Raw genomic sequence first — 23,487 nt, 5'->3', positions numbered from 1 at the left:
TTCTTTTTTTTCTTAAACCAGATTTGGTTTCTGTTGTAGGCGGTGCATTCCCTAGCCAGGCGGGGCCCAGTGTGTTGTGGAAGGGGGAGGGGAGAGGCCAGGGGGTGGAGTAGGCAGTGATTAATGCACCCACTGTGAGAGCCTGTCTTCTATTTAATGGGGGGTCTTTCTGCCCAGGGGGAGTCAGAGCTGTCTCCAGGACCAGCGGGAGCATGGCAGAGAATCTGGGGCTGGGCTTCAGGGAAACAGCCAGCGTGGAAATGCTGCCCGAGGAAGGCAGCTGCACCCCCAAGGCCAGAGCCAGGTTAGCAGCCAAGAGCAGAGCACGCTGGGCTCTCACTTGCTGCCTGCTGTCACTCCCCATCCTGGCAGGACTCACCACCTACCTGCTTGTGGGCCAGCTCCGGGCCAGAGGAGACGCCTGTGTGTTCCAGGTAAGCAGTCTCTCCCCTGAGCCCTGAGCCAGGGGCCCACTGACCTGCTGCAGGCACCTGGCAGCCGCTGCAGCTGTGGACAGACTCCTTTGACCCACCAAGCTCCCTGCTTCCCCATGCTAAGGAAACACCATGGGAAGGGCAGAGAGGTCCAATCTGGTGTTTATCCTCAATGATTCCAGGAGATGAATTGTCCTCTTTATGTTTATATGGGAACAACCTCCAATAACATAGTTTTAGATAATTACAATCATAGTGTACTATGACTGTTTGGGAATATTCCTTTTCTTAAAAAAAAAAAAAAACCCTCCTTAAATTATATAACTAACATATGTCATTGAAGAAAGTTAGAAAACACAGATAAGGAAAAGATGATAATTATCATTACCCATAACCACATCGAAGTGACCACTATTGATATTTTGGGGTATAGAATTCTGTATTTTGTAACAAGATGAGATTATTTTGAGTCTCCAAATATGTTATGATTTTATTTATTGTTAGTAAATTCACAGCAGTATGATGATATAGATGATTGCATTATGTTCCTGTATATGATATGTCTGTGCTATAATCTAACCAACCCCCTTTCCTGGGTTTAGAAATATTCTTTTTCAATGCTCCAGAAAGAACCTCTTGCCTTGTTGTCTATCTCTCACACCTTGCTGGGGGCTCAGGGTAGAGGAGCTTAGTCAAAAATGAATGTAAGATGTAGGGCGAACATTGGTGCCAAGTGGGGTGGGTACAGGTCTCAAGGGGAAACTTACAACTCTGGACTAGGAACATCAAAAACCTTAAAGACCAAAGAAAATGTCATTCAAATAATACCCTTTTATAAAAAAAAAAAAAAATACTCCTGCGAATCTGTCATGACTGATTTCATTTCAGTCAAATGTATTATATGCCAGAGAAGAAAACAGGCTTTTTAATTGATTTAACTGGAAGTCTGTCTTCTAAGCAATGCTGGCTGGCTTCACAGCAGGAACACCAGGAGAGACCAAGCCATGGCTAATATGTAACTCTCACCACCCCCTCAGAGTCAGCAAACAGATCTTGATTCAGGCAGCAGGGTCCACAGCCACATATCATCATTCAGAAAACATAGAAATACGCAGATAACCTGGAAATGGTGTTCATGTTAGAGAAGAAATTCAAGGCATGGGAAGTCAGGCTGTGACCCCTAAGCCACCTAACCCCCTAAGCTTCCTATGGAGCCAAACCAGAGCATCTCGTCAGTGTTCTGGGATTCTGTCCTTCCTTAGCCAGAAAGAGACAGTTGTCCTGGAATGAGACAGTTGTTCTGGAATGAGGCATTGAGAGACCTCCAAAAACCTGAACTCTCCTGGGATCTGTAAGGAAACAGTGCCTCTGCCTAAAATGATGTCTTGAGATCCCCTATTTCGGCAGACGCCAAAGAACACTTTTGTTGATCTAGAAGACCATCGGGCTCTGGAAGCACCTTGGGGTTAGCAACCGTGGGAAGCCGGTCACCAGCCCTTGGTGGCGGAATGCCACGGTCCACAGGGCTGGTAACTTGCTCCATCAGGAAGAGAGCTTGAGATACGAGCTGTCACTACACAGGGAAGCCCACAAGAGAAGGCATGAGTGCCTGCCCTATCATAGGTACTCAAGAAAGAAAAGGCTAATATTGCATTCTGTGATGCTTAAACAAATCTCCCTGGAGAGCAGACATGCAGAGACGGTTAGCGCTGTGGTTTGGCCAGGCTATCCAACTTCTTGGTGCGTCAGAAGAAGAGAAAGGGAAACAGGGGTGAGGCTGGGGCACATGTAGCAATCAGAGTCTTGAAAAGAAACACCCGGCCCATTCAAACAAGAGAGTTTAAAGAAGAATGCTTAAAGGGTTTGGAAAGGTTCAAAGAAGAGTCTCGTGGCCGAAATGCAGAAGAGCTGGAAGCATCGTGAGGTTAGCAACAGCGGGAGGCTGGTCATCACCTCTTGGCCTGAAAGAGCAAAGGGAGGGAGCAGTTTTAGGGGGGCCCAGGGAGAATGAAAACATAGGAGAGGGCTGGCTGGAGGCGCTGAGGGCTAAGTGGAGCCTGCCTGCTTGCCAGACAGCAGGGAGGGAACAGGAAAAAGGGCAGGAGAACTGGTCACTCTCTGCTCCCTGCTTCTCATCCCACTGGCCAGATTGGAAATCAGGCTCAAAAGAGCCAGGAAGCAAGAGCGCCCAGAAGACAGCCTCACAGGACACAGGGCAGGTCCAAGAAGGGCAAGGAGTGGATCCTACTGGGTTAATGGAGAATAACCAGTTCAGAAAACATGGAAAATAGGATTCAGGAGGGAAAACTAGGTCACCAGGGAGAGCTGGAGTGGGCAGAACTATGTCATGGCTCGTAGACATCTGAGTTCGAATTCCAGCTCACCCACCTCTGGCTGGGTAAGAACAGGAATGTGGTTTCGTTTCTTTGAACTTGTTTCCTTTTCTACCAAAAGAGGATTCACATGTCAACCCTCTGGCAGCACTGATAAGATGAGTGCGGGAATGTAGGGAGACCCCCACACCGTTACTGTGATTGCCATCCTCACACTACGCCAGACACCCAGCCGCTACTAGCAACTGGTGTAGGAAATAGCAACAAAGCCAGTTACCAAAACTGGTAAAATATACGTATTTTAAACTGGACTCTCCCTTCAGGGGTCACGTAAGGAAAGATTCAAGGTGACAAAATCCTTACCCCAGGTAGGTTTGCAGAGCAGAGATCAAAATCAGACTTGAAAAGATTTATAACCACCTGAAGGGGAAGTGTCCATAAATATGGCATCAGTTGTATACATCCTGGCACCTCCATGCAGGGAAAATCTGCAGGGGCCACTGTTTTTAAAAAAAATGAAACATCTCAGGGCACCTGGCTGACTCCGTTGGTTGAGCCTCTGACTCAGGCCATGGTCTCGAGGTTCGTGGGTTCGAGCCCCGTGTCGGGCTCCGTATTGACAACCCAAAGCCTGGAGCCTGCTTTGGATTCTGGGTCTCCCTCTCTCTCTGCCCCTCCCGCCCCCCTCAAAAATAAATACACATTAAAAAAAAATTAAAAAAACAAAATGAGACATCTCTAGATGTAAGGATGGAGAATTTCTCCAAGATATATCATTAATTGGGAGGGAAAAAAAGGTACCTAATGGTACATAAAATGGGGGACATTCATTTTCAGGAAATATATATATATTCATATCTATGAATGTTTTTATAAATGTATAGAGCCTCTCAGGAAAAGGACAAGAGATTGTTAGCTCTGCCCACATCTAGCTTGGGGAACTGGGTGGTGGGGCAAGAGAGAAGCATTTTTAAACTTATACCCTTTTTGTACAAAATGTATATGTTACATGTAAAACAAAACCCAGAGAGATAGTAAAATGTTTTAGGGTCGTTAGACTCCTGGAAGATGCCAGGTATCTGGGAAAAACTCAGTTTAAATTCTTGCCTAGATACTTCTTAGCCATGTTACCTAACCTCCCTGGGCCTCAGGCTCTTTATGTGTGACATGGGATACTTAGAAATAAAGTATTTAAGGTGTCTGGCAGGAGGTGGGAGATTAGCAATTGGTAGCAATTATTATTATTATGACCAGGGAACTTCCTGTTCATGGAAATTACATCAGACAGGGCAACTTCTCCTCCCGCTCTGGAATCACCAGGCCAGAGAGTGGGTTTTGACCCTGGAGGAACTTTCTTGTTCTCTGACGTTTTGTGAGCTATCTCCCTGCCTCCTCCACCCTGGCCTTGCACCCACAACCCACACTCCAATCCGTTCTTTGTCAGCTGCCCTGGACCACAGCTCGGGCTTTCTTGGGGCCCTTAGTGGCCTCGATTGCCCTCAGGCTGGGTCTGTGAGCCCCCACGCTGGCCCACAGGGGCCCTGAGGCCAGGCCTCCATCTTCCCCAGCCACTGCTCTGGCACATACAGGGTCTGTACTCCAGGCATGGCAGAATGTACCATGCTGGCTCAGCCCCAGCCCGGTGCACGGTGGGCACACAGAACTGTGCGAAAAATTGTCAGGGATGTCATTAGCAGCATTGCTTCTTTGGACTGAACCACGGCCCTATCTCTGTCCTTCCCCTCCAGGTCCTCTTCTGGAATCCCCACACACTCTCCCTACTTTCTTCTTGCTTCCTTACAACCTCCCTTCCACCCCTTTCTGAAAACCCCTGCAAGACTCCTAGCCCTTGTTCCCTGCTCGCCTCTCCCCCCCACGCCTGCCCCTGAGACACACCCCAGCCCTGGTCTCCATCCAGACCCACAGGACCCCACAGTGATGCCGACTGAGGCCTCAGAGTTGCACAGGTTTGAGGGAATGCCATGGCTCCACCACATTACATCTGTGACCCTCTAATAACTGATCATGTACCAAACACCATTCTAAGCTTCTTCAAACCTAAGGCTCTGAGAAGAGTAAATGAGATCATGCCTATCGAGCCCTTAGCCTGGGGTCTGGCATGTGTCCATGTATGATACATTTGCTATTATTACTAGATGCATCATCTCAGTTAGTCCTTGAAACCGCACAACAAGGAAAGAAAGTGCTACTGTTATCTCCATTTTAGAGACGATGAAACTGAGACCTAGAAAATCTAAGCCACGTGACCATTGGGATTCAGATTCACCATATACGTTCCTTCTAAGCACTACGCTCTTCTGCCTGTGGTGTAAACGCAGCAAATCATTCACTTCGTGGCATGGTCAGGAGGATTTGACAAGGATTCCCTAAAAAGTACCTGTCACATAGTAAATGCTCAATAAATGCCAATCCCCTCCTTCCTCTGGGGGCTTCTAGCTGTACCTGGCACACAGAAGGCACTCACAAAGGGTTAGCTGGGTAGAGAGAGAGGAAAGGATGCACAAGGTCCCCGGCCTCCCTAAGTCATCCACTCCCTGTCTATAATGTGGGGAGGCAAACACACTTGTTTTATAGCTCTGAAGTGAGAATTCAGCAAGAGGATGTTGGGAAGCTATTGCCTGATGTTCAACAGACACAATGCCCCTGCTCTCTCCACCTTGAGGGTGAGCCTTCTGTCTCACTCGGGCTGCTTCCTCGTTGGAAATGAGGGCAGTAATGACAATCCCTTTTCAGTGTTGTCTAGAGAAAACAAACAGATGGTTGAGATAAAAGTGCTTTGGAAATTGCAACACACAGAGCATTCAGTGGCCCTGCCTCTCCTGTGGCCTCAGCAAGTCCTGGAAAACCTGGAAGAGAAGCCCAACTCACGCCCAAGGTCAGGCTGTCGGTGTCAGGCAGAGAGACCACAGGAAAGGAGTGGGAACCAGCCACGGTGCGAACCCCAAATAGACACAGCAGCCCCGGAACTGGTGACTCCAGGATCCATTTGTTGACCTGTTGAAATAAACACACACATCACTCCGTGCCCAGCACTGTGAGCTCCTGTGTCCACACCTGACAGACCACACACTGTCCAGCTGTAACAGGTCATCTCCAAGCCGGGTCTCCTTAATGAGGCCCAGCCACCCATGGCAGTAACAAGCGTGGGTTTTGAAACATGGGGGAAGTAACATTCCTTTCCCTCAAGCCCTTTGCGCAGGAAGAGGCAGAAGTCCAGAAGACAGTTGTAGATGGAGGAGAGGAAGCCTCTTCTGCTGGGAGAAGGAGGAGGCCTTCCAGAGGTCCTAAAGGGTCCAAATCTGCCACTGGTCGTAAAGAGACACAAGGCTAGCTTCTGTGTATCACTGAAGCGATAAAACCAAAAGGAAGTTATGCAGAGCCAATAAGATGTACCACAAACTTTAACTGAGCCCAAAGAAAGAAGGAAGATGAATTGGATATCCACTTTATGTGTGTGGTCTTTCTTAGGCATCACGATGCTTCTGGGAGGAAAGAATTATTGCCTGCCTTCATGGATGGGGACACTGGGTCTCACTGAGGTTAGGTGACATACCAAAATCAGACCGCTAGGAAACACTAGAGCTGAGATTTCCACATTTGCTTGGCTGCACACACCACATTCTTAGCTGTGAGCCACTCTGAATGTTGTGTGTAAAGCCCTGACCAGTGTGCCTTGGAGGATAATGAATTGAAATAGCCTTGGAATAAAATACTCTCCAGGTTGGATTTATTCCCGTGCAAGTACAGAGAGAAACAAAAGCAAAAGACAAGGAGTCAACTGTCTGTATATTTCTCCTAGAAGTCCTGGGAGGATGCTATGGGTCATAGAACGTTTATGTGTTTTTGCAATTGAGGCATTTATGACGGCAAGCAATGGATATCTCTTCCTGTTTATGAGTATACAAGACAGTTAGTATGGGACACAGGAGAAAGGCTAAATGGGTCATTAGTTAAAACACACTCAAGGGATTTTTCTGGGGAAATACCAGTAAGAGAGTCTCGAAGACCATCTATCTTCAGGTTTGATTGTCCATGGTGTATACTCAGCTAATGTTTAGGGGGCTCTTGATACATGCCAGGGTCTGCACTTGGTCTACAAGTTCAGATCCCAGACCCTCCATTTACTCTTTGACGTTTGGCTTCCAAAGGCTATAAAAAGGTAATGCCAGGACACCTGGGTGGCTCAGTCAGTTCAGTGTCTGACTTTGGCTCAGGTCATGATCTCACGGTCAGTGAGTTCAAGCCCCGAGTCAGGTTCTGTGCTGACAGCTCAGAGCCTGGAGCCTGCTTCAGATTCTGTGTCTCCCTCTCTCTCTGACCCTCCCCCATTCATGCTCTGTCTCTCTCTGTCTCAAAAATAAAAATAAACGTTAAAAAAATTAAAAAAAAAAAAAAAGATAATGCCCTGGGGTGCCTGGGTGGCTCAGTCGGTTGAGCATCCAACTTCAGCCCAGGTCATGATCTTACAGTTTGTGAGTTCAAGCCCCGTGTCAGGCTCTGTGCTGACAGCTCAGAGCCTGGAGCCTGCTTCAGATTCTGTGTCTCCCTCTCTCTCTGACCCTCCCCCGTTCATGCTCTGTCTCTCTCTGTCTCAAAAATAAAAATAAACGTTAAAAAAATTAAAAAAAAAAAAAAAAGATAATGCCCTGGGGTGCCTGGGTGGCTCAATCAGTTGAGCATCCAACTTCAGCCCAGGTCATGATCTTACAGTTTGTGAGTTCGAGCTCTGCATTGGGCTCTGCACTGACAGCTCAGAGCCTGGAGCCTGCTTCAGATTGTGTCTCCCTCTCTCTCTGCCCCTCCCCTACTTGCACTCTATCTCTCCTTCAAAAATAAATAAACATTTTTTAAAAATCTTTTAAGAAAGGTAATGCCCTTCTTTGAGAATAACTGGAGCGGTAGACAAGAAACACACATAAACACCAATACAGGACCTCACACCCCAGACCACCCAACTAGATAGTAGTCTTCCTCCATCCTTCTTTCTTCCCTGGTTGGAGTATTAGAGTAATTCCAAATATGCTTATAGCAATAGGTCATGGTTATTTTGTGTCAGGGATTCAGCATACAAAGAAAAAAAAGTGAGAGAAAGAAAATCAAATGAGGAGGAAAATCCCCTGACCTATAGGAACTAAGGGGTTAAAAGTGCCAGCTTGCTTTGCTTGGGCTCATAAATGCTGGTGGCCACAGGAGCCCCACATTCCACTAATACGAATCCCCATGGGCAGACACATTTGCCTTTTCTGCCTCTGACTCCTGGCCAAAACTCACAACCATCAACAAACATTTCTGGAGCCATGACTATGCTGCCAGCAGAGCCTGGGATGAAAACCTTTGCAGGCTCCAGTACTAAAAGATGATGGCCATCCAACTCTTGAATTGTTTTTTATTTAAACAAAAACTCAAAACGTGGCATGTGTTCTAAAATAAAAAAGGTCTCTTTCTTAGTTTTTTGGATTGCAAAACTCAGGCTAAAGTCACTGAAGCTAAACCTTGCTTCATCTCTTGGCTCTATTTTCTTCCTATCTTTCTGACATCTGAGCAACAGCATATTTTGCCCTTTGGATAATCCAGCGGAAGTGCCAGGCACTGTCTGAGGCACCAGGAATCTGGTGGTAAGCGAGAGACAGATGGAGCGAGTCATTGCCCACAGGCAGCTTGAATTGCACTAGAGAGCAAAAAGCAATTAGCACACAAATAACAATATCACTTCAGGGAGTGATAAATGCTTAGGAAGAGAAAGCAATGGGGTCTTGGTTCTCAGCCAGTGGTGTGAGAAGGCGTTTGTGAGAGAATAAATCACATTTCCCAGGGATGCTCTTGGACTCTGTGACTATTCAGATTTGGAAGATAATGCTGCACCCCTCGGGAGCTAATGTCTCCTTGGTGCCCCCAGAGTAACCCAGAAGCAATGGAGATGAATCGGGCCGGAGGACACTTGGGAATTGTATTGGCCTGGTGTTGTCAGCGGCCATCCTGAGATCTGGCATGGAACCAGCTCAGATGCACAAACCTTTTCCCAAATAAGCTACTAGTTCTTTGTCTCAAATCTTCTCTTCATTCATTCCTGCTTCCCATCACAAAAAGCTTTCTCCCATGATAGAGTCACTCTTTTTTTTTTTTTTTTTTTTTTTGAGACAGAGAGAGGCAGAGCATGAACGGGGGAGGGTCAGAGAGAGAGGGATACACAGAATCGGAAGCAGGCTCCAGGCTCTGGGCCATTAGCCCAGAGCCCGACGCGGGGCTCGAACTCACGGACCGCGAGATCGTGACCTGGCTGAAGTCGGACGCTTAACCGACTGAGCCACCCAGGCGCCCCTAGAGTCACTCTTAAGAGAAGCAGCAACGGAAGGCTTTAGGTGCTGTTCTGGGAAAGAGAGTCCCAGCTGATGTTCTTGGGGACTCTTGGACTGTTGAGGTCTTCAACATCTGCCAACCAGCACTGTCACAGGCTCCAGATGTATAGCGGATTCCAGGCCACTGAAACCCATACACGTCCAACCATATATGAGAATAAACATGTGCCTAGGTTATAGAAATCCAGCAGAGCCCATAAGGAAATGTGTTCACATCACAGATACAGACTAATGGCAGCGAGACTCTGAGCCAAAAGGAATGTTCCAATCTCTTGGCGGAGTGTCTGCTTAGACAAAAATAGGCAGATGTTCAAGGAGATTTCTCAGCAGAGAACTAAATGAAGCAGAAGACCAGCCAGGGAAGTATCATTTTGTACACAAGAGGATGCGACCGCACTCTCCCCAGTTCTCTTTGAGTTCACCTTCAGTTTTCTGCCTCGTCAGAGACGGATTCTTTACCAGCTCTGACAACAGCAGATAAGGAAACAGGCTACAGAATGAGCTCCTTTCTAGGCTGCTTCTCTGCTCCCCCACCCTAGCCCATCGAAGTTATTATGTTGGACAAGTAGTCACATCAATTGGGTTTAGGTCTTCCAAAGCCACTCTACTCACACCCCTATGCTAAATGTATATAATGGGTTCATTTGGCAGCAAAAATCCTTGTAGTTTCCCAGCTGCTCCCATGCTCTGCTGGGCCTCCTTACTCTCACACAAGCTGTTGGCCTCTTCTGGAATAGCCATTACTTTTCATCACCTGGCTAATACCTGTGGGACCTGTAAGACTCATTTCAGAGGTAATTTCCCCTGATTCCCCCGCTCCTGGGCCAGGTTCCTGTTTTCTGAACTCTGTGCTTCTCTATTCTCACAGTGCACAGAACCACTGGTACTTATCCATCCACCTCACCAGAGAGGGAGCTTGTCCGGAAGTGGGAAGGTACAATTGCCTAGGGCTAGGGATTCTGGAATTGATTGGCCTGGTTTAAAATCCTATGTCTCCACTTTCCAGGTGTGGGACATTGAGCAAGTTACTTAAGCCCCATTTTCAAATAAGGACATGAATAACATCTACCTTAGGAGACTTTGCAAAACGGAAGGAGATAATGTGTGTGAAGGGCTAAGCATAGGTCAGTGCCACTAGTCACTCAACAGATGGTGGCTACACTTACTGCATTTCTCAGGCCCTTTGAGTCATTCACTGTGGTTGCCTCTCATGGCTGGAGCACAGAGGACTTGGAGAGGAGTAAAGAGCAGGTAACAAGAATGGGGTGGTCAACTGGAACCTTGAATGCCAAGATAAGTATTTGCGCCTATGTCTTAAAAACCATGGGGAGCCACTGAAGATGTATGAACAGAATTGTGTCCCAATACAGTGATGCTTTAGAAAGAGCACTCTGAGAGCAAGCAAGGAGGTGATTTCAAGAAGAGGAGAACCAAGATGCAAAAGGACCAGCTAAGAGGCTCACAGGAGAATCCAGGAGAACAGCTAAGGCCTGGAGGGGAGGCATAAATGAGAAAAGCTTCAAAATAGAAGTGGCAGCTTGGGTTTACAGAAGAAGAAAGCAGTGAGTTTCAAGTCTGGTAATAGGGGAAGTAGTCATGGTGCCATTAACAGAATTAGGAAGCAGACAATGGAGAAACAATAGATTCAGTCATTCAAAGACAGGATCTCTGTCCTCAAGAAGCCTTCCAGGGGACGTTAGATAGTATGGCTTAGGAATAAAAACAGCCTGGCAGTCTGGGCTCTAATGAGGTCACTGTTATCACAGACTTGCTCAAAGACCTGTTCAGCAATGACACAGCTACACCCACATGACCACACACACGTGTGCAAATAGTACCATGCCACGGACACATGTAGACACACAAAACACATCTGTTCCTACCCTCCCCCACTGCTGGAGCTGTCTTCTGTTACACCCACATGGACGCACAATTCTTCATTCACAAGTACAGTCTCACACACGCACAGATTCTAAGACATAAAACTGGTTACATGAAGCTCTCTGTCTGTGGGGACTATGTAGCTACAAAAACCCAATCAGAAGACTGAGGTAAGTCAATACCATATCAGAAAAGGTTTTCTGGAAACTAAAATGTAAGGACTAAGCCAAGGACTTAGTTTGTTTTGCTCCTGAGCTTTACGTTCACACACATGAGTGAGTGGTGATTCCTTCATTTTCCATGCGTTCTTTGCCCTGACTCCTGCATTTTCTGTTTTGATCCTCATCTCAAACCTGGGAGTTATCTGAGGCTAGGGATGTTATTATTCCCATTTTACAAATGAGGACACCAGAGCTCAGAGAGGAAAGATCATATTGTTTGAGATCATATTGTTAATCAGTGTTGACAGCAGGATTCAAATTCGGGTCTGTCTACCTCCAAAGCAGTTACTCTTTCACTCCCATGTGGTATCTGAAATGGCTGGCAAACTACGATTGCAAGGATGCAAATTTCTTCATGTATTGCATGGAAAAGGGGGGCTGATGGGAAGGATAATAGAGCCCTTATTTCTTTTTCTAGATCATTTTTAAAATTAGTTCCAATTTGGGGGGCGCCTGTGTGGTTCAGTTGGTTAAGCGTCCAATGCTTGATTTCAGCTCAGGTCATGATCTCACAGTTCATGATTTCAAGCCCCATATTGGCCTTGCTTGACAGTAAGGAGCCTGCTTGGGATTCTCCTTCTCTCCCTCTCTCTCTACCTTTAGCCCACTCATTCTCTCTCTCTCTTTCTCTCTCTCTCTCAAAATAAAAAAAATAAACTTTAAAAATTTTAAAAATAGTTCTAGTTTTTAAATCGTGGTGGAAAAAGAAAAGAAAACAAGTGCCACCATTTGTTCAAATGATATAAGCCAAGACAGATGTTACAGTGTCCTAGAATAGAACAGGGAAAGCTCGCAGGACATAACTTCAAAGTTGAGCTTCCAACACAAGCGTAGGAGAAAGAAGGTCCTCAGACTGCTAGAGGAGGAAAGGGGGGTGTTGGGCACAAGATTCCCCTCAGTCAAGTATTCTCGTTGCTACATCCCTTATTCCAGAGTGCCCAGGCTAGGTGGCAGCAGCATCTCAACCAGGCCCTTGCTATGGGCAGCTGTGGGGTTGGGAGACAAAAGGATTACAGGTGGTCTGAATCATATCTTTCTTTCCCAATAGACTCCAAAAGGGCGAGAGTTTGGACCTTCACATCAGCGAGCTTGTAAGTGTGTTCATATCTGATGCCTTTTCTTGTGGGGAACGGGGCATTATCTAGTAGTTTTGGTATGTAGGAGGTTCAGAGGGATGCAAACCTAGAGGAGAAGTGAGGTTCCTCCCCGGTCATTAAAAAGACAAAATGGTGCTGGGGCCAAGTCCATGGCCTTTGGAGTTGATGGCCTCTGCCTCAGTTTACTCATCTGTAAGAATGGTTAAAATGGTAGCTACCTTGTTGGGTTGGTGTGGATTAAATCAGTAAATTCCTATAAAAGCATTAGAACAATGTCCCACCTGCTCCCTATCCCATTTGTTAGGCCATCGATCAATGGATATGGTTAAAGGGACCTTGCATAAGGTCAGCTTGCTCCCCCTAAAGCAGTAGCAGGGAGGGAAGGGCAATGTGAGTTTACTGAACATAGACCATGTGTCAGGAATCATGCTGAGCACTCTCCATTTGTGATAGGAATTGATGAGCCCATCTTAGAAGTGAGAGAAACAGAGTGTTGGACAGGTTAGAAAATTGCCCAAAGTTATGAGCCAAGCTTCATTTGTGTTCGAGACTCTTTGTCCTGAGGCCTCTCTGTCCCTGGAGAAACAAAAACAATCTACAGTGGGCCAAGCTGAGGGAGAGGAATTTTTCTCTCTGGTGGCAGGCACCATGCAACTCCAAAATACTGTCTTCCCTCCAGCCACCCTCTGACAAAGCATCTTTCTCCTTTCCTTACAGATACATCTCCCGGAGCTGGTGGGGATAAGCCAAGGGCACACCTGACAGGTATTTTTCTCCCTGGTGTGTTTTCCAGGAGACCATGCATGGAACATGGGCCCAAGATTTCTTTCAGAGAATTTGCCAAAAGTCATTCTAGGAGCTTCAAACCCAAAACCACACACCTTGGTAACAGACCTCTCTCAGTTGAGGGGTTTCAGATGTCTTCCTCCCTTAAGAGGTCCAAAGGCCCATGACCCTTGGGCATTTTCTTTCAGATTCTATCAGCCCTCTTCCCTTCTGTTCTGTCTCTCTCTTTCATTCACATCCTCAGTCATTCAGAAATGGTTTCCCTCAGAGATTCACCTAATTTTGAATCTGGTCGAAGATGAAAGATCCCCTGAGTTGTTCAACTTATCAAGTCCATCTGTACCCTATTCAGGATGAAGTGATTGGACATTTACATTCAAGGTAGACATTTCCAAAGAATTTTTGTTGATGTGAAGAGATTAAGAGCATCCTCATGATATGGCCAATATCAGTTTCCCAAGCCTAGTGTTGAAATTGCTGGCATCTGATGCCTGCCGTTGCATATACCTCAAAGACTCCAGAGAAAAGAGCAAGACCATGCACAAATATGTGTTAAAACCCAATTGAAAAATTAGAGAGTTAAAAGCAAACGTACTCTCCTGACCTATAAGAAAATTTGCAACCCACAAGGGGATATCCCTGTGGCCCAAGACATGTATCTTACTGTTTGACCAAGAGGAAAGTGTTTGTGGTGTGTTCTGAGTGAGGGGTAGGACCAGAGAAATACCAAGTCACCAATTACTTACCACTTGCCTTTAAGAATGGGACAGATTGAACAAACTGAGCAGGATTTTCCTAAGAGCAGAGTGTGGACATATCACCCCTCTTCCTACTGAATGGGGGACCTGGGGTGGGGGGGGAGAGGTAACTAGGTTCTACTGAGCTCCTAATGTGTACCAGGCACTGTGGTAGGCATTTTACATCCATGATCTCATTTAATCTTCATTTCAGCCCAATGAGGGGGGACACTGAGGCTCTGACAAGTAAAGTCACTTGTCCCAAGTCACATGCATGACTAGGAAGAGCTGAGATTCGAGTTTGACTCTTAGACCTGCACTGTCTCCATCACAACGTACTTCCTCCCCTAGCTCCCATTTGCTGCAAAGTTGACATAGCTAATTGCATACCACTTTAACAAAACTTGCTTTGTCTGCAGACTAAACGATTTTTGTCTCTGCATCGCCTGAGAGGATTTTTTTAATCTGTTGCATCATCCACATTGGGAATGGAGATGATCAGGAGCAAGTAATAAAAATGCCTTTCACAGAGTTTGCACAGAAGTAACAGAGCTCTCCAGCGGCCATTTAGTGCAGGGGCCAGAGAGATCACATGTGTCCTGAACATGTGTCACTGTGCAAAATAAACCATAGGCCAGTCAGCATCAGAAAAGGGGATTTAGAAACATCCAGGAACCAAGTTTCTAGTCAGCCACCAGGTGTGAAGGTTGCTAATTATTTCCTTAATCATAACCTATCCCTAAGCTGTGGCAGATAGCACATATTGGTGATTGCCAAGGACTTCCAAAGAAGTAATAGGAAATTAAACTCTGTCTTTATTTTCCTAAAAAGTATTCATTTTACTGCAGATTATTTTTATTGGAAATCAATGACTTTGTCCTAACTCACTTTTTTCCTGCTCTACCCATACTTCATAAAAGCATTCATTTATATGTCCAAGTATATCATGTATACTTGTAAATAATGCAAACATAAGACCATGCAAAAATACATAAGATAGAATAAACTTATTTTTTAATCTGCCAAAATGGAAGATACTAATTTATTTGAGGAAAGAAAATAAGTAACTGTTGAGTACTTGCCATATCCAGCCATCAGGAGAAAAACGTCCATGTCTCTTTTGTTCACTTGATCTTCCAAACATGGCAATGAAGGGGCTTTATCTCCAGTTCACAGACAGGAAGTCAAGACTCAGAGAGAAGGGACCTACATCACTGATGAATAACTTCACATGCCATAGAGCCAGAACTGGAACTGACCTCCGTGGCCCAAAGTCCCAGCCCCTTCCACTCCACCAGTTGATTATGCTGGCTTATATTTTGGCCTTGTTGGTGTCAGAGAAGCATTTCCAAATGTCCTGGATCTCTCCTTCCAATATGTGCCCTGCATGTTGATTTTTTACTAAACACTGCCTGTGTTTCATGTAACCTTGGACCACGTCATTGCAGGGGAGCTATACGGAACATCTGACTCTCTGAAATACCCTCTCTGTCGGACAGTATGTCTGAAACAAAAGGCTAATCAATGCGAAAGCAGTTTAGAGCATATTGCTAAAAACTAGGTATTTTATACACACTGTTCTTTTTTATCCTTTCCATGGGTGTTTTTTGTCCTTTTTTTTTCTTTTTCTTTTTTCTTTTTTTTCTTTTTAAGGAAAGAGATGTCAAGTGAAAAACCAATCCTTAGTAAGGGGAGAGTTTGTGCCAAAAGATATTGCAGGATGGGAGAAGGGAGAAGGAAAATCAGCAATAGGGAGAATGCTCTGCCCATAAGGCCTGCAAGTGTCTCAGGGGTTAAGCTAAAAGGGGTTTTCTTTTACAGAAAGGAGTAAACAAAGGTAGAACCAACCAGGTGTAAGGAAGTGGGATGAAGGTTGGCATGTGTCATGTTTTACCCTGAGGGCAGCCTATTCTCAGGAGAGACTGTATGCTGGCCCAGGCTGAGTGCAGGGCCAAAGCTCAGGGGCCTGGAGGAAGGAGAGAAGCTTAACCAAAGTTTGGTTAACAAGCAGTATATTCCAATGGATCAGTGGGGACAAAACAGTTCAGCTAATCATTTGTGAGGCAGAGAGTGAGGATTTGGAGGATCTGGAGTCTGGTCTTATCAGAGATACATAAAGGGGACAACCCACCAGTTTTATCTAAGCCATCTGGAGAAGTGGTTCTTTGCAAGGAGCTGTTTTCCAAAACACAAAAGAGTGAGATTTCTTTTTTTTTTTTTTTTTTTTTTTTTTTTCAACGTTTATTTATTTTTGGGACAGAGAGAGACAGAGCATGAACGGGGGAGGGCCACAGAGAGAGGGAGACACAGAATCGGAAACAGGCTCCAGGCTCCGAGCCATCAGCCCAGAGCCTGACGCGGGGCTCGAACTCACGGACCGTGAGATCGTGACCTGGCTGAAGTCGGACGCTTAACCGACTGCGCCACCCAGGCGCCCCAGAGTGAGATTTCTTAACCTTCACTGTTTTCCAGGATCGCAGGGCTCAGGTAAAATTCTACATTATCAGGAAAGAAAATTTGGGTGCAGAGAGGCAAAGTAATGTGTCCCTAAGATGCTCCTCTCTGAACAAAAGTATGTCCACTTACATCTCCACCACTCATTCCTCCTCAAGGAGCTTGTTAGTCATTGGTTTTATTCAATCACTACACTCTGTAAATAATAGGAGGCTCTTTTTGGCAAAGTCCACAAGTTCTGACACAAGCAAATTAAACCTCTTTTGTCTCTGCAGTTGTGAGACAAACTCCCACACAGCCCTTGAAAAATCAGTTCCCGGCTCTGCATTGGGAACATGAACTTGGCTTGGCCTTCATCAAGAACCGGATGAACTATACAAATAAATTCCTGGTGATCCCAGAGTCTGGAGACTACTTTGTTTACTCCCAGGTCACATTCCGAGGGACCACATCTGAGTGTGGTGAAATCCGTCAAGGGAGCCGACTGAACAAGCCAGACTCCATCATCGTAGTAATCACCAAGGTAACAGACAGCTACCCAGAGCCGACCCAGCTCCTAATGGGGACCAAGTCAGTGTGTGAAGTAGGCAGCAACTGGTTCCAGCCCATCTACCTCGGGGCCATGTTCTCCCTACAGGAAGGGGACAAGCTGATGGTGAACGTCAGTGACATCTCTTTGGTGGATTACACAAAAGAAGATAAAACTTTCTTTGGAGCCTTCTTACTATAGGGGCAAGGTGGACATCCTTGGGTGAAGGTCCTCTGCCTCCTAGTTCCTAATTTTCCTCCCTTATATGTAATTATAACAAGGGGTTTTTTGGAGCATTCCACAGAAACAGTGGTTTAGCTATGAAATCTGAAGCCCGAAATTTCATACTTTATATGCCTAACTGATGAAAATCTTAACCAGAAAAAGGCAGAATAGAACAGACATGTGATCTTGGTTGCTTGGAAAAGTGGTGAGTTTCTAAACATTGGAACACCGATCACCAAATGAATGGAGATCTACTCAGAACATTTCCACTCCTTCATACTACACGTTTGTCCCCCGTGGGTCCGATGATTGTGCAATATGATTATGAAATATTTGCTTCAATTCAGTTCAGGAACCATGAGCAAAATCCAAAGCCCTAGAAAATATAAATCCTAGAAGCAAAATCCTTCAATGGTTTCCCCAAATATATACTTTAATGCCTTATCTTAAAAAAAAATGAAAAAGGTTGGTATTTCTCATGAACGTTCTCAAAAAAAAACAACAAAAAAAACCATACAACTGTTTTCGTGCCATCTATGGCAAATGAGAAAAGCAACCTCTCTTTTTATTATGTACATGGGCATCAAACAAGCAAATATGAGTTCCACATGCATATCAAATACACAACAATAGCATTTATTTAGCACAGTTTTCTTGAGCACCTTTCATGTTCTGGGCACTCCCTTGACCCAGAAGATACTATGAAGAACAAGACAGATTCTACTCAAAACTTGAATGGTACCAGTACACAGCTCTTGGTCAAATACCACTCAACGTACTCCAAGGAGTAATTCCAAGGCCTGACACTGGTACATAAAGTTTCTGGAGCTCTCCTGACTATGTAAGATATCCAGCTGATTAGGTCACTTGGGAAACTTGAAGACAGATTTCTCACCAACTAGACCAACTGTGCAACAAGTGTGATGGACACCAAGAGACAGTAGACTTATTCTCTGGGTCTCAAAATCCCGATCACCAAATCTAGACAAGTTCACTTAGATCTGCTTTGAGGTTTGATTCACAATTTGATAGGTGGAGTGTTATATGGTGTTTTTCTCTTTGAATATTCAAGGATTTAAATATGGGATTAGCTAATCAGCCCAGCCCAGGCTGGAGGAGGAGGGTGGACATTAAGAAAGTCCCTCCTGCACCACAGTGAGCTCCTACCCTCAAATCTGTAGGATTTTCCTGCACTAATATGCCAAGAGTAGGAGAGATCTTTCTGCTCTCTTAGCCTCAATCAACTTGTCTGTTAAGCAGGCATCTACCAGTTTGATCATGAACCGCGATCATTCTGTGAAGTCTGAGTATGACACGGGGAGCCACATCCAGCACCTTGGCTCCTGGAATAAATGCTGCCTATTGTAAAAGACCTCATGAATGGGTATAAAAGCAAACTTGGCACCAAAATCACTCTTACTCTTGTTGCCAGGAAACTACAGAGGCACCAAGCTGTGTGATGGGGTTTCTAAGCAGGATGATTGGTGTAACAGTACTTGATCAATATTGGTCGAGTTATAATTAAATAAACATTGATTTCTGGTTTCTCAGTTGGGAGACTGAGGCTCTAAAGGCTTCAGTTTCCCACAACTGCCAGCACAGAACCTAAGGCAGCAGAGGGAAGGGTGTGGTCATCTCCACCTGATTCAAAAGAGACTTCATAAAGGAAGTGAAGCCTGAACCAGTCTTAAAAGAGAGTGGGCGGGGACAACAGATGGCCTCAGGGAAAGGGCATCTCAGATGGAGGAATTACCCTTTACTTAAAGCAGAAAGGAAAGGTTTCTCAGTAACTACAAAACCAGCTTGATAAGACAAAGCTCCTTCAACCTACTCCTAGAACAATGTTAGCTGGCAGATTCGGATAATGGTATCAATAACTCTAGTCTGGCTCCAGGATCAGAACTCATACCCCATGGAGAAAATAAAATGCCCTGTCTACATTTGCATGAGTGCCCAAGCAATGTGGGGTGCAGGAGAGGATTTGCATGGAAAAGGCCAGAATGGCCAGCTCACCTTCTTCTTCACTAAAAAGAACCCTTGTTACCCAGGCTCTTCAGACCTGCCCACAGTGCCTTAGGGGATCTGGTGGATGTGGAAGTTCATCCAAGAAATAGAAGTTTCCTACTATTCAAAAAGACTTGACCACTTTGGGTCAAAATCCCTGCCACGTATCTATTTTTGTGCCTGTCATAAGCTTGTTTGTCGAAGAGTGTACCATGCTGATGTTTTCACTGCTCAATTTGTTAAATCCCTGTATTTCGTACCGTCCAGAAAGGCCCAGCCGACCATTTCTAGGCGTGAGAATGAGGCGAGAGAATGCATAAGAACATGTGATGGTCTCCTGAAAAGGGTAAATGCGTTGCATTCAGAGATTTGCAAGGGAAGAAGGAACATGCTTACGTGCTTTAGAAAATAGTTAATTTAGGAGGAAAATGCTTTGCTGGTTCAATGTGTCTCAAAAGGCTGAATTCAAATCAATTCCACATTTACTGAGTGCCTACTCGCCCTGGGGACACAAAGAGAAATTATTTTAGTCCCAGACGTGTTCATTCTAACTGCTCAGCACCTCCATTGTCTTTCATTTATATTGGCAGTATTAGCTAATTAATTAGCTAACTTTAGGCACGTGGATATTTTCTCATTAGGAAAATGGGTGCCATCTGATGAAGGATGATCATTAACAAAATGATTTGCGTTTACACTAAGTGTTTGTTTTTTAATAGCTTCTGAAAGAGAGTTTTCTGTTAATAAAAGGGGACACAATGAAGATACCATTTCCTCTGGTAGAATCCATCATTTAGGCCACAAATGGAGAGAGGTTATCATCTGCCAGGCTTGAGTTTGGCCATCAACACCTTTGAAAATATTAGAACTTATGGATGAGGCAGAGGTGCTTTGAAAAGCCTGTATGGTTCAGAAAATATAGGATCTATGCTCAGAATGCACGGGATCCCTAGCATTTTGACTCTAGCATGGTTTAGATCTATTTAGCAGAACGGCATTGCTTAAGCTACTAAAATTCCTAAGTGTTTTGACTAAGGTACAGTAGGACTTTCACATCCTGAAAAGTGTCTGGTTCAGTTCAATAACAGGGCATACCAGGGCCCTTGGCTCCATTTCAATTTAAGCTACGTCAACCCCAGAGGAAGTTCCACCTCCATGCTCGTCAGTAACCCCTCTGGATTATAAAAGATTAACTAGCTCAGTGTGCATGAGGCGTGTCCTTTGCCAATATTCTCTTGCAGGGTATTTTCCCCAGTCCTTTCCCAATCATGTTCCCATGATTGCGACACTGGGGATTAATTCTTCAGGACAGGATTGTTTGTTATACTCTGCACCTTGCAAAACACATGCAGTAGTTTCTTGCCTCAAGATGCCTTGCTCTCCTAGGGCTTAGAGTCCTGAAATTGTTTTGCCATGTTTAGCAGAATTTATTTTTTTAAGCGTGTGCCACTATCCTGGATATTAACAGCTATTGCATCATTTTGGCAGCTGATCCTGGGGAGGATTCAGTGGATTGACTGTTAACCCCTGAATCCTTTTGCTCTAATGGTGAAAGAGAGTGTGGATCAGAGCAGTCACATCTCTGTCGTGCCCCACGCTGAGAACCATATTTAGAGCTACCCAAGCTCTGAGATGAATTTGCCCCCCACCCCTTCCATCGCCCCATTTTAAGAAGAAAATATCATACCAGCCCAGACAGAAGTTACTTGTCCAGGGTCACACAATGAGTTCATGGCAGATCTAGAGCTAGGTACTGTCTTCCTGAATCATAATCCTGGGCTCATCCAGTTACCCTCTGCTCTTAGCAGATAATGTTTTAATAACTGGAAGAGAAACTGTTGGAAGACGGGAGAAGTGTTACCAAATAACCATGGGTGAGGTGGGGGGCTTCTTCCATGTCTCCTTAGAGGAAAAAGCTAGGGCTAAGAAGTTGCAGTTTACAGGGTCATCATTTCTGGCTGGATACCCAAAGAAACTTTCTACCATAAAAATAGAATGGCCCCAAAGAGTGATTTCTCAGGCCCTGGATACATTCAAGCAAGGGGCTTATCTCAAGGGTTTTGTAGAAGCCTTTCCATCATTGAGGTGGGAGGAAGGATGGAACCGAAGGATGGAACCAAAGGATGTCTCAGGTCTTTTCCGAATCTATGATTATGTGGCCATTTGTACTTTTTTTGAACGTGGCCATTTTTAAACTGACTTCTGTGTGTTCTATTGGATCCTTAAGAACCTGGCAAGCCATGTCAAGAGTTCAGCGGCTCCCAGCCTACAACTGGCTGCAATTTCCCACTTGTTCAGAGAGTGCCCAACACCAAGTGACTGATCTTGACCAATAGAGAATGCCATGGCATTGTAGAGCCAAGGGAATCTGCACAGTTTATCTACTCCAAGTTACATCATTTTAATAATGAAGAAATCCAGGCTCAGGAAGGTGACATAAATGGCCCAATGTCAGATGGTAACTGGTAGCAGTGCTGAGCTAGAAGTCATAGCTCCTGACACCCAGCCCACAGCCTTTTCATTTCATCCATGAATCAGTTGTGTTGTGTTGTGTTGTGTTTTGCTTTGCTTTGTTTTGTTTTGAGCAGTCGTCACTTGACAGTACTCATCTAAATACTGGAGAGCAAGGCAAGAGAGAACATGACAGGCAAGTCCCACTCACCTGTCGCAAGCCTTCAGGAGGAAGGAGAAACACGATGTGGGGCCAATAAAGCACCTGACCTTAATCAAATGACTTTATTCCCAAAGTCATTGAAACATGTAACTTCCCCCACTTTTGTTCCAGGGGTATACGGATTGAACAGATGTAGGTATTTATGTGATTTTACTGATAAACCCCATGCACTTTCACTGACTTTATGTTTTATGTTAAAACGTCACAATCCAAAGGTAAAGTGCATATTGTATGTTGTTGGACACGTACTTAACTGGTAAGCATCTTGTGTCTCCGGGCACTCCTGTGCAAATTCTAATCACTGTGAATGATGTGTTGTATGTGTTAATGTATTTAATAGATGTAACTTAATAAATTGGCATTGAAAGCTGCGGAATCTTAATAATTAGATCAATCCTTTTGTTAACCTGTTCGTTTAATTCTCTTGCTAGATTAAGATCTAAAGATAACCTCTTGAGATCTTTAAAATTCATCTAGTGCTCTATGTACTTGAATGCAAAATGGCAACTGATTTTTTGCAAGTTATGATGAATCTTACAAAAACGGTGAAGTCCCCAAAATGTGCCACTCTGGCCAAATGAGGGGAAGGGAGACAAGGAGGGGATCTACTGAGCTTCTTAGAAGACTCTGTGGTTTAGTGGCATACCCATCAATCCTGAGAAAGAGAAAGAGAAGCCAGAGAGACCTGTGTTAGTGCTTGACAGAGCTAGAATTTGGACCCAGGACTCCCTGACACGGTACCCCACTGCCTCTTACAAAAATATAAATCGGCAAGAATCGAAAGGGTTCAACTCAGCCATCTCTCTCCATTTTCCAGAGCGTTAGCTGGACTCATCAATATCAGGCTGGGGCCATATTAAATCGCCCTTTCTGTGGGTCAAAAATGGTCACACAGAAATATCTTGTTTCCCACTAATAGTTGCGTGTAAAATCAGACATGGATTAAGGGAGGATAAGGCTCTCCTCCAAAACTTCAGTCTCAAAATTTCCCTCCCAGGGGGAACCCTGTGGCTGTACGGGTGCCCTTCTGCACTCTTCTCACATTCAGTGGGCACTCACTCCTGGGAGTGAGGAGGACAAAACATTTTTTACACTTAAAGAGAGAAATGAATTATTGGCCCTAACCTTATTAAAAACCAAATAGCTACAAAATTCATACTGGCAGTTCTCCAGATGAGAAAAGTCATCTAATCTAAGCTTACCAAAGACAACATTTTCTATCAGGTCTCAAAAGGACTCTCCATCTCTAGGAACTTGGGAGCAAAAAGATAAAACTAACCGATTGTTACATATTGTGACTACTATCCATGTTTACACTGCTCACACTCACCCCCACATACGTACAATAACAACAACAACAATAATAATAATAATAACAAAAACAGTGCCCAAGGGTAGAATTGTAGGAAACAGTGCATCCAGAGTCAACAGACCTGTGTTCCAGGCCCACATCTGCCACCTGGCAAATTCCAAGGCCTTGGGCCAATGAACCACTTTATTTCCATGGATCTCAGTTTCTTCCTCTGAGAATCCTGAGCAGACGTGGACGCAGGGAGCTAAAATCCCTTCCATAAGCGGTTTACAAACAGGTCTCAATAATTCTGTGCTTATAATGCCTGACTCTCCAACAAGCTTCCCTTTTTCGGGAGATAAGAGAGTTTCTCCAAAAGAAAGCAAAATTCCCCTCATACCTTAAGCTACAAAACTCTCCAGCTGGCATGCAGGGACTTTTCAC

General features: G+C 44.9%; 1 protein-coding gene across 1 annotated transcript; it reads left to right on the top strand.

Annotated features, from left to right (window-relative positions):
• The first annotated feature begins 212 nt into the window (after positions 1-212).
• Positions 213-17,050, top strand: TNFSF15 (TNF superfamily member 15). Its single transcript, XM_047099662.1, has 4 exons — positions 213-434; positions 12,295-12,337; positions 13,061-13,108; positions 16,596-17,050. The coding sequence occupies exons 1-4, from the start codon at positions 213-215 to the stop codon at positions 17,048-17,050; spliced, it is 768 nt and encodes a 255-aa protein (XP_046955618.1).
• The last annotated feature ends 6,437 nt before the right edge of the window (positions 17,051-23,487 follow it).

Source organism: Lynx rufus, unplaced genomic scaffold, assembly GCF_022079265.1.
Source record: "Lynx rufus isolate CCGP_SWC_20201006 ecotype Redwood Valley unplaced genomic scaffold, mLynRuf1.p SCAF_10, whole genome shotgun sequence".
Classification (NCBI taxonomy): domain Eukaryota; kingdom Metazoa; phylum Chordata; class Mammalia; order Carnivora; family Felidae; genus Lynx; species Lynx rufus.
Note: the sequence above shows the minus strand (reverse complement) of the source record. Positions and strands in the feature narration are given on the sequence as shown.

Bases quoted from the DNA above. Each gene is read 5' to 3' on its own strand.
- TNFSF15 (XM_047099662.1), top strand. From the start codon at position 213: ATGGCAGAGAATCTGGGGCTGGGCTTCAGGGAAACAGCCAGCGTGGAA. The intron at 12,338-13,060 runs GTAAGTGTGTTC...CTTTCCTTACAG, and splicing joins ACCTTCACATCAGCGAGCTT to ATACATCTCCCGGAGCTGGT. The intron at 13,109-16,595 runs GTATTTTTCTCC...TTGTCTCTGCAG, and splicing joins GCCAAGGGCACACCTGACAG to TTGTGAGACAAACTCCCACA.